The 10,536-nt window shown below is 50.0% G+C and overlaps 1 protein-coding gene; it reads left to right on the plus strand.

Moving 5' to 3' along the window:
• Window positions 1-9,456: 9,456 nt before the first annotated feature.
• GSTUM_00008370001 (uncharacterized protein) lies at window positions 9,457-10,326 on the plus strand (the record flags this gene model as incomplete). XM_002840012.2 has 4 exons in its annotated part: window positions 9,457-9,557; window positions 9,627-9,777; window positions 9,844-9,993; window positions 10,054-10,326. The coding sequence occupies 2 exons, from the start codon at window positions 9,457-9,459 to the stop codon at window positions 9,736-9,738; spliced, it is 213 nt and encodes a 70-aa protein (XP_002840058.1). The 3' UTR covers window positions 9,739-9,777; window positions 9,844-9,993; window positions 10,054-10,326.
• Between the last annotated feature and the right edge of the window lie 210 nt (window positions 10,327-10,536).

The raw sequence follows: 10,536 nt of genomic DNA on the forward strand, positions 1-10,536 counted from the left end.
ACCGCTATTTTTACCTTACAATAGCCTACATACGAACCCAGCGACGGTGATAGTACAATGACCTCGAGCACTCACTACATCCCGTCAGACAATTCCGAAATCCTCCACCTCCTGAGTTTCCGCCGAACGAAGCTTCACGACGCCGTCCTCTCCCCCGCGAAGCTCCGGCGGAACTGCCCTCTGGACCACGACCGAACAACCATCGCACCCCCAACCTCCTCCTCCACCAACCCCTTCCCACCAGGCCTAGGCGACCTATCCGCCTACCTCCCTCTGGAAATAATTAACGAGATCCTCCTCTTCCTCGACATCCGCTCCCTCCTAGCCTTCCGCCGGGTCAACACGACCGCCCTTGCGACCATAAACTCTCTCCCCGAATACCGGGCAGTAATAACCCACGCGCCAGACGTCATCCGTGCCTACGTCGCTACAGACCTCTCCTCGCACGCGAACATCCACGAGCTCTTCCGAGCGCTCACGAGCAAGCTATGCAGCTACTGCAATTCCTTCGGAGCCTTCATATTCCTTCTGGAATGTAGGCGCGTGTGCTGGCACTGCCACACCCAGGACCCAGAATTGCTCCCGATATGCCGCGGCCTCGCGGCCGTTTCCTTCGGGGTTTCGCCGGAAGCGTTGGCAGGGCTGCCGGCGCTGCGGCCGGTTTCGGGGACCTACACGTTGCGGGGGATTCACTGCAGCCTAGCGCGGGACCCCACGCCGCTGGTGTCGCGCGCCGCGGCGAGGATATTGGCGGTGAAGGTTCACGGGAGCGAGGACGCCGTCGGGGCATTCGTCGGAGCCCAGCGGGAATCGCAACTTTCTAGTTACCGCATGCAGAAGGCCGTGTACAATAACATATACGCATTGCCATACTCGCACCCGGCTTCCAAGCGCGCCCCCGGCGAACCAGCCTACTACGCCGACAAAGACAACAAGGATGATGATGTCCGCCGGTACCAGGGCGTTGCTCCCCTCCCTGTGTTGAACCCCCGCACGGGAATGCTGGAGCACGGCGTCTGCTGCGTTGGCTGCGACGTGGCGTACTCGAAAGCCCCGACCGTGGCGCACTACATCCCTTTCGGGAGGGTCGGCTGGCTGCGGCGGAAGCATGAGATGTTTGGCGAGGCGGGAGGCTTCCTGGAACACTTTTTCGGGTGCGAGCAGGCCAAGAGTATTTGGGAAGCGTGGAAGGAGAAGGGGGCTGTGGTGCCCACTCCCGAGGGGTACGGCGGTGGGCATGGCGGTGGGATTGAGGTTTACGGGGAGGTGTTGGGATTGCTACAAGCGCGGCTTGCCGGCGCTATCGCTGGGGGGATCGTAGGGGGTGGGTGAGCGGTAAAATGGCTACTCGATTATAATAAGATTCTCCACGAGAATCGCACAAACAAATAAATTGCATATCTACAAGCATCATGGTATCATAAATCCACCCACTAATCCCATCAACAGCAGAGCTATTACCCGAGTGACGCTACATGATCACTCAACCAAACATCACCCAGAAACCTGACAACACCACTGCCATGTCCGGCCATATATAGCAATGAAAGTTTTCGCATCCCATCCGCTCTGCGGTAAAAACAACCATTGAATCGCCTAGCTAGTACTAGGGTGTGCGACCAAGTGAGAATCCCGGGCGCTGAAACTCATGTTTGTTTCTCTTACCCTCCTGGGATGGGCATTGGTGGTTGAGGCTCGGTGTCGGTGCGTCGGGAGTGGACTGGGTTTTGGTTATGATGCTTCGGGATTTTGCTTTAGATGCGTATCATATATTGCTTTGCTAATGGGGTATCTCGGCAGCCTTCACCCTGTGTTTCCACCTGTACAGTACATAGAGTCGGGGCTTGCTGGAGGGGAAGGGTGGGGGTTGGCGGAAGTTCCTTTTGGTGGGTGGGGGGGTTGAAACATGATCTTGGCAACTGTCGAAGGCTTTGGAATAGTACCGTACCGTATTTTTTTACAGGGCGTATAAATTTCAGTTACTCAACTGCGCACTATGCACACTGATAAGCAAATGATCTGCGGCAGAGGGGAAAAGAATATCATACCGTGGATGAAGAGTGGGGATCGAGGGTGTGATGAGTGCGTTGATGAGGAGTGGGGGATTGACGACTAAATTATCGTGCGCGAAGATTTGCACAGCCACGGCGGCGAACAAGTGCACGGGATGGACGAACGCCACGCTTCATCACAGCCACGCGTGCTTTCCGCGCGATCATGTTATCCGTCCCGCGCATGCCTGATGTGATATCGGGATTAGACTACTCCATCGCGTGTCTAGGTATGCGGTGGAGGAGGGATAGGTCGAGTGAGATTGACGTCGACCGAGGATGTATTTCAATTGGATGGCAGCTTAGTGATGGATACGGTAGTCTTGGATCAATTGGGGAAATTCCCTGGAGATAAGTACTCGCGGGAAGAATGCATTTGTGATCGGCGTAGCCGGTGTCGGAGGTCACGGACAATAAATCGGAGATTGGAGGTGAGGTGATGTGAAGAATATATGAAATGGTATTGATTGAGGAAAGAAAGGTAATTTCTTAATTATTTTTTCGGTGATGGATGCACCAGAAACTGTCCCAACTTTTAGTAACCGGCGGTGTCTGTATACACTCGCGGGACACTCGTCATTTACTAGATCCTGATGCACCAAGCGGTACGGCAGGTTTTCTGCCTATACTCTACATGCTCTTCATCACATTGAAGTCATATATCCGACAGCTACCATAGCTACAGATACCCGCGCGTGAGGAAATCCGACGAAAGTCCAATCCTTCACTCACCCATGCTTCTCCAAGGCACTCCCGCTGTTATAGGAATACCCACCAAGGGTCTTCCAAAACGAGTCCGGAAAGGCTATGATGCAAAAAGAACCTGCCAGCATCGAAGCACCTTTAAGTTTTAAAACAAAGGGCTGACAACAGACGGCAAGAATAAAAGAGTAAACAAAAATTTCTATAAGTAGCACGCACAACAGCCTGCGGACAAATAGAAGAAAGGAGGAGAGCATAAACGTATCATCAAAGACATCGCGATAATTTCCAAAAATTCCCCGACCCGCAAAGGCAGGACGGGAGCGTCAATGTAGTTGTAGTTTTCAACTAGCAAAAATCAGAGCTCAGACTAGTCTTCACTGCTGCTGATCTTGCCCGTGCACAAGGATGGGGAGGAAAGGAAGGGAAGGAAGAGTAAGGGATTGGAGCGGTATTTATAGTGAAGGAGGTGAGTGCCAAGACTTGGTTTTGATGGAGGATGCAGCGCGGTAGTGGGTTTAGGGGTTAGGTCATTTAATGTGTATACGTGTGGCTTGTGGGGGATGTTCTGGGATGGGGTTGGGTGAGTGCTGTCTGCGTGCGTTGCGGTATAGTAGCATAGGTTCTGGTTTTGCGCGATGACATGGGTTGGAGTCTGTCTGGTTTGGCGAAGCTAAATTGGCTTATAAGTCCTTTCACGCTCCTCCAGATCCACGGATATTAGTTTGAGGGGGAAAGAGAAAGGTAAGCACCCCCCGCTATCACCTTACTCCCTGCTAAGAGTTCGGCATATGAGGTGTTTACACGGCAGCGTACACCTCTCTAGTCCTGATCCTGGACTTTCCACCCTTCCCCACTCCCTAGGAATCCATCACCGAGTGATACATCATGTCTCCGGGTCCCATTATAGTCGATTTTCGGGCACATGAAGATGGATTCGGCAATAGAGCAATGAAAGTTTCGCATCCCGTACGCACTGCGGTAAAGAAGCATTGAATCGCCTGGTTAGTATAACTGTGGGTGACAGCGTGAGAATCCCTGGTGCTGAATTCCCTTGTTTTCTTTTTTTGCCTTCCTGTGTGTATGAGATGTGTATTACCGGTAGCAGGGTTGGTATTTGACTGTTTTGTAGAGATGGTAAAGAGCTGTCGTAAGCTGTGGTGCATAATAAAGTGACGAGGAGGGAGCGGTAAGGTTTTGGGATTAGCTTATCGATACTACCCTGGACAGCGGGTGCCGTGTCTCTGCGACTTTCAATCAAAATGGAATGATCTCTGTCTTCTACCATAGACGTATGATGCTCGCTGGTCTAGTTATAATCCAGGCGATCAATAACCCTAACCCACAGCTATCTACAGTAACACAACATAGACTACTCGTACGAGTAGGTGGTCGGGTGTCTCTCGTGCAGGCTTAGCCTTCCTGACTCCGGGGGAGGTGGGTTAGGATGGGGGGAAGCACATAAATTTAACGTTAATTTACTTGTTGCTTGCGGGCACATGGCAGGGACCTTGTCAGTTGATCCAGGCAGCACATGAATGTTTTTTGGGGGACAGTGCATAATAAGGGAGATCGGATAATGAATCGTTCGGCCTAGGGTCATTAGTTGAGAGCACAGTATCTAAATTGTAGGCAGTTCTTCCTCGAATTCCTCTCGCGGCGGGGTGGGGAAATTGGGGAGGGCGGCGAATTTTAGGATTGGTGAAGTGTCACTGTAGGCTTTCAGAGCAAGGCGCTGGAAATAGTTTTCCTGATGATGGTGTTCTCCGGGCATTAGCTAGTGACAATTCGCCGAATTGCAATGGGGGACGAAAAAATGTCTCGAAAGGCACAATGGCAGTGCAGCGCTTGCCTCCCCCCGCTTTCACACGATTAGGCGTAGACTATCCAATACCTACTCTCAATGGAGCACCCATAGAATCCAGATCTGAAGAGGAAGGCAAAGACTTGGCAGTATGCAATACTCGAGGAGTGGTTGCGCCTGCGACCCTCGGTCCACCACGAGTACTCGTACAATGCGTAGCACTCGCCGCCAAAAAGCAACTCTACCCGGATTTAGCTGCGCGCGAATTTGAAAATTGTTACTTGCATGAGCACCGTGCATAGGGTGGCCGAATTTATGTGGGGCAGGGTGCGGTACTGTGCTCGTAAAGGGATATGCGGTACCGTACTCTAAAGGTGATATGCGATCGTACCAGTAGCGAGCTGCTGATATGGTGGGTCAGAGATAATTAAAAGTTGTGCGCGGGCTTAGACTAGCTGAACTGCAGGATTTCAAGCCGGCGTTTTTGTCCACTCAAGAGAAGGGTAGTCTTCGCGCTCCCCAACCCTTCTGGTTATTCAATCCTTCCTTTGCTGTAAATCATCGATACGAGTATCAAGGAACACATTCGGTCCCTACGTCGGCAAAAAACAGAACTTCTTGCAATTCAACAATCTATCGATAGGATGGGCAATTGGCTATCAAACAATTTTTCTGAGGGCCAATCCTCAACACTACAGTAGGCTACTAGAGTACCGCTTGTGTTTATTTGAGCTTCTGTCCGCTGATACCGGCTGCAGCAACACTCTGGGCAACTTTAGCGGCAACGGCGGTTCTGGTAATCATCTCAACTCCAATAACACCACCAACACCACCATCAACCACAACTACAGCGGCACCAGCTCGCCCTCGAAGCAGACCGAAATTTTGCGATGCTTATACAAGTCTGCGTACGAGTCGCACCGACGTCGGGTCCGCGAGCCGGTTGAGGGAACGTGCACATGGGTTACGGAACATCTAAAGTATAGGGAGTGGATGGCGAAAGAAGCGGCTGCTCTCCTCTGGCTATCGGCGGACCCGGGTTGCGGAAAATCTGTCATGGCTTCGTTCCTCGTGGGTCATCTGAAAGCGCAAACCAGTTCCATCGTTTGCTACTTCTTCTTTAAGGACGATAGCGAAGAACAGAGGAGCGTGACATTCGCCCTTTGCACCATACTTCATCAGCTTTTCTCGGAGAGAAGGTCCCTCTGTACATATGCCGAGGCAGCATTAGAGGCCAGAGGCGAGAGGTTCACGGAGGAGGTGGATACATTGTGGGATATTTTGGTGAAGGCGGTGGCTGAGGGGGGGTGTGGCGATGTGATTTGTGTGGTTGATGCCCTGGACGAGTGCGACGAAGTGACTCTCACTCCACTTGTCCAATACGTGAACCGTCTCCCGGGACAACAAACGTCCAACACACCTTTGAAATTCCTTCTGACTAGCCGGCCGTACCATAACATCGAGAAAGAACTTGGCTCCCGGGCAACAACGATACGGCTTAGAGGTGAGGGGGAAGTTGGCGCTATTACCGCTGACGTTACCCGTGTTATAGATAATGGGATAAGGGAGCTCGAGTTAATTTGGGAAAATCCGGGAGGACTGAACTATTTGCGCGATCTCCTCCTGTTGGCCGCCGACCGGACATTCCTTTGGGTTTCTCTTGTTTTAGAGGGTTTGAAAGATAGTCAAGATGGCTCGGCAGAGGAGTTTACTAACATTATCTCGACAACTCCGCGCGATCTAGCAGAATTTTACACCAAGATCCTGGATAAAAGCCCAGACCCCGGCAAAGCTCGGCGGATCCTGCAGATAGTGGTAGCAGCCGCAAGACCGCTTACAACCGCGGAAATGAATGTTGCAGTTCGGATCACACGGGATCACAAATCAGTGAGGGAGCTCTCAGGCGCTGTGTGCGGTGGGTTTGAGAAGACAGTGAAAAAGTTCTGTGGGCTTTTCATACGGGTCATCGATTCGAAGATTTACCTCGTTCACCAGACCGCGAGGGAGTTCCTAATTAAGGGATCTTTGCTGGGCAAGGGTAACTGGCAATACACACTGTGCCTCAAGGATTCTAACTTCACAGTTGCTGACATTTGTATTTCCTACCTTTCGAGAGAGGAGTTTATGGGCAGCCCATTAGAGATAGACATTATGGGCTATGTTTCACCGAAGGCGGTTAATGAGTATTTCAAGAAATTCGTTTTTCTTGATTACTCGGTTCGACACTGGGCAGATCACGTGCGTGATTCGCAGGACAAGGGGATTGAGTTATTCGAATTCGCGCGCCTGATTTGTGAACCTGGATCTAAACGCTGCCTGGCATGGTTTCAGATATACTGGTTCAATACTTGGGAAGGGGGGAGGATATTCCTGGAAGATTTCACATATTTAATGATAGCTTCATTCCTGGGGCTGGGAACGGTAGTTGATCGACTATTGGAGGAGGAAGGGGATATCAATGCTCGATCCGAAGTATATGGCACCGCGCTAAAAATAGCAGCTCTCCGAGGGGACAAGGGCATGACCAGAAAGCTACTGCGGAAGAACGTGAATGCCTATCTGTGGGGGAAGGAGTATAACATTTTGGAGGTAAAGAAACGTCAACGTTTGTAGTGACTAGTGCGTAACTAACAATAAATTAACATTGTCTTACAGACGGTGGGTGAATTCGCAGCAATCAGAGGGCCTTAGAGCTGATTAGACACTGGATTTGCGTTACAGAAGGCAAGTAACGGCCCGGGTCATATATCCTATAGGTTGTCGTGGTACTAACAGGAGGGGCTTGAAAATGGTAGAAAGTGAGTGAAGTGCTTAGGAATGTAGGGAACAATGATAGCTAACTCGAGTAATGCATGAGCATAGACCGTAAGTCAACATTTCCAATACCAGTGGATGCGAGAATAAGGTTTCCTAATTTTAATGGGGAGATAGGAGGTAGGGAACTCCGTAAATAACATCGGGGGCAAATGTGACAACTAATTACAAAGCCGGGGGTGCTATAGCTTGTACGTTACTGGATCATATCAATTAAGGCGACGAGGCAAATACTAACCTCTAACTCGTGGGTGGTCGCAGGAGGTGGGTTAACAAGATCAGCCACCGGTGGGGGGAGCGGCAATGGCTGACCTCTGGCTCGCTTCGTGTTGTAGTTGGTAAGTGAACAGGATCTACCACTGTTCTGGAACGAGGCAATTGCTGACCTCTGGCTCGCTTCGTGTTGTAGAACGTAAGTGGACAGGATCAACCGCTGTTCTGGGACGAGGCAATTGCTGACCTCTGGCTCGCCTCGTGTTGTAGTTGGTATGTGAACGGGATCTATCACGGCTCTGGAACGAGGCAATTGCTGAACTCTGTCTCGCTTCGTGTTGTAGTTGGTAAGTGAACAGGATCTACCACGGTTCTGGAATGATGCGATTGCTGACCTCTGGCTCGCTTCATGTTGTAGTCCGTAAGTGAACAGGATCAACCACTGTTCTCGGACGAGGCAATTGCTCACCTCTGGCTCGCTTCGTGTTGTAGTGGGTAAGTGAACAGGATCTACCGCGATTCTGTGACGAGGCAATTGCTGACCTCTGGCTCGCTTCATGTTGTAGAATGTAAGTGAACAGGATCAACCATTGTTCTTGGCCGAGGCAATTGCTGACCTCTGGCTCGCTTCATGTTGTAGAATGTAAGTGAACAGGATCAACCACTGTTCTTGGCCGAGGCAATTGCTGACCTCTGGCTCGCTTCATGTTGTAGAATGTAAGTGAACAGGATCAACCACTGTTCTTGGCCGAGGCAATTGCTGACCTCTGGCTCGCTTCATGTTGTAGAATGTAAGTGAACAGGATCAACCATTGTTCTTGGCCGAGGCAATTGCTGACCTCTGGCTCGCTTCGTGTTGTAGCCAGTAAGTGAACAGGATCTACCACTGTTCTGGAACGAGGCAATTGCTGACCTCTGGCTCGCTTCGTGTTGTAGAATGTAAGTGAACAGGATCTACCACTGTTCTGTGACGAGGCATTTGCTGACCTCTGGCTCGCTTCATGTTGTAGAATGTAAGTGAACAGGATCAACCACTGTTCTTGGCCGAGGCAATTGCTGACTTCTGGCTCACTTCATGTTGTAGGTTGTAAGTGAACAGGATCTACCACTGTTCTGTGACGAGGCATTTGCTGACCTCTGGCTCGCTTCATGTTGTAGAATGTAAGTGAACAGGATCAACCACTGTTCTTGGCCGAGGCAATTGCTGACCTCTGGCTCGCTTCATGTTGTAGGTTGTAAGTGAACAGGATCAACCACTGTTCTTGGCCGAGGCAATTGCTGACCTCTGGCTCGCCTCGTGTTGTAGGAGGTAAGTGAACAGGATCTACCACTGTTCTGGGACGAGGCAATTGCTGACCTCTGGCTCGCTTCGTGTTGTAGAACGTAAGTGGACAGGATCAACCGCTGTTCTGGGACGAGGCAATTGCTGACCTCTGGCTCGCCTCGTGTTGTAGTTGGTATGTGAACGGGATCTATCACGGCTCTGGAACGAGGCAATTGCTGAACTCTGTCTCGCTTCGTGTTGTAGTGGGTAAGTGAACAGGATCTACCGCGATTCTGGGACGAGGCAATTGCTGACCTCTGGCTCGCTTCGTGTTGTAGAATGTAAGTCAACAGGATATATCACGGCTCTGGAACGATGCGACTGCTGAACTCTGTCTCGCTTCGTGTTGTAGTGGGTAAGTGAACAGGATCTACCGCGATTCTGGGACGAAGCAACTGCTGACCCCTGGCTCGTCTCGTGTTGTAGTATGTAAGCCAATCCGCTAATCAAGGTTTTCGGACTAGGCAATTTCTAATACCTGGCTTCTCACTTTCCTTAGGCTGTAAGAGGAACTGCACACCTCTGTACTTTGTTCCTACTTTACTAATATGTATTTCCCGTCGCCACAGGCCGTATGTGACCGACAACTCCCAATATCTCCCGTCAAGCTACTAATTTCACACTTCACGCTTCCTTTTTATAACAGAATGTAAGCACTACGAATTCCCACATCTTACCTCTTCACAATGCTAACAAAGACACTCCTTGTACGTCTTAGTTTGTATGCAAAGATTCATCCCCCCCTGCTAGCCATCACTAATAATAATTATCTGGAATTTTGTTACAGCTCGTTCGTATATCCCTTCTTCCCTCTTTCGGCTTCCCACTAACACATAGTGTACCTCAAAATCATTTGGGCAACATAGATGGTGGGTGATACCAATTGACTACTACTGACCCAGTTGGCATCGCATATCTATTAACCTTTCTTCTAGGATGTGAGTTTTTTTCGTCTACTATTATCCCCCCTTATTTCAGTTTATTATTCACCCTGCTCCAGTTTTGCCTCCCGGACACACCAGATCCGCACACGTTGCCCGACCAGGCTGCGGCCTCCGCGCGGCCAATTCACAATCTAGAGAGGGGTGGGTATTAAGTCTTGTTTCAATGAACATTTAAATGCCTCCTTGCTTACTATATAATAGATTAACTTTCTTCGATGAGTTGTTCGTTCTAGCCTTGTTGGTTTTTCAATACGTTTACTTTTTTGCGGCCATGACACCTTTTTGTGCATCCTGTGCTGCTTTCTATGGTTCGTATTTGCTTCAGTGAGATGTTATGTGTTTCAAGATATAAGGCTTTGTGGGAGTCGGCTGTGGGTTGTTCTTGGTGCTTCTGTCTTATCTTTTTATCTTTTTATGTTGTTATGTACCGTAATGTATCTGTACGGCGGGGAAGAAATATGGCTATTCTAGAGACTTAGTCGGTTCTGATGCACTACTTCCTTCTGCTCTATCCCCTCCTCTCTGCAACAATGAAACATAGCCGCGCTAAGGCTCCTACTAAAACTATTGTCCGGGGACAAAATTAACTAGCTGTCAACGGCCGGAAAATCTTCGGTGATGACAACCACACTCCCCCACCAACCCACTATCATGAAAACCCAAAAGAAAATTAAAAAATATAAA

Source organism: Tuber melanosporum (assembly GCF_000151645.1).
Source record: "Tuber melanosporum whole genome shotgun sequence assembly, scaffold_45, strain Mel28".
NCBI classification, from domain to species: Eukaryota; Fungi; Ascomycota; class Pezizomycetes; order Pezizales; family Tuberaceae; genus Tuber; species Tuber melanosporum.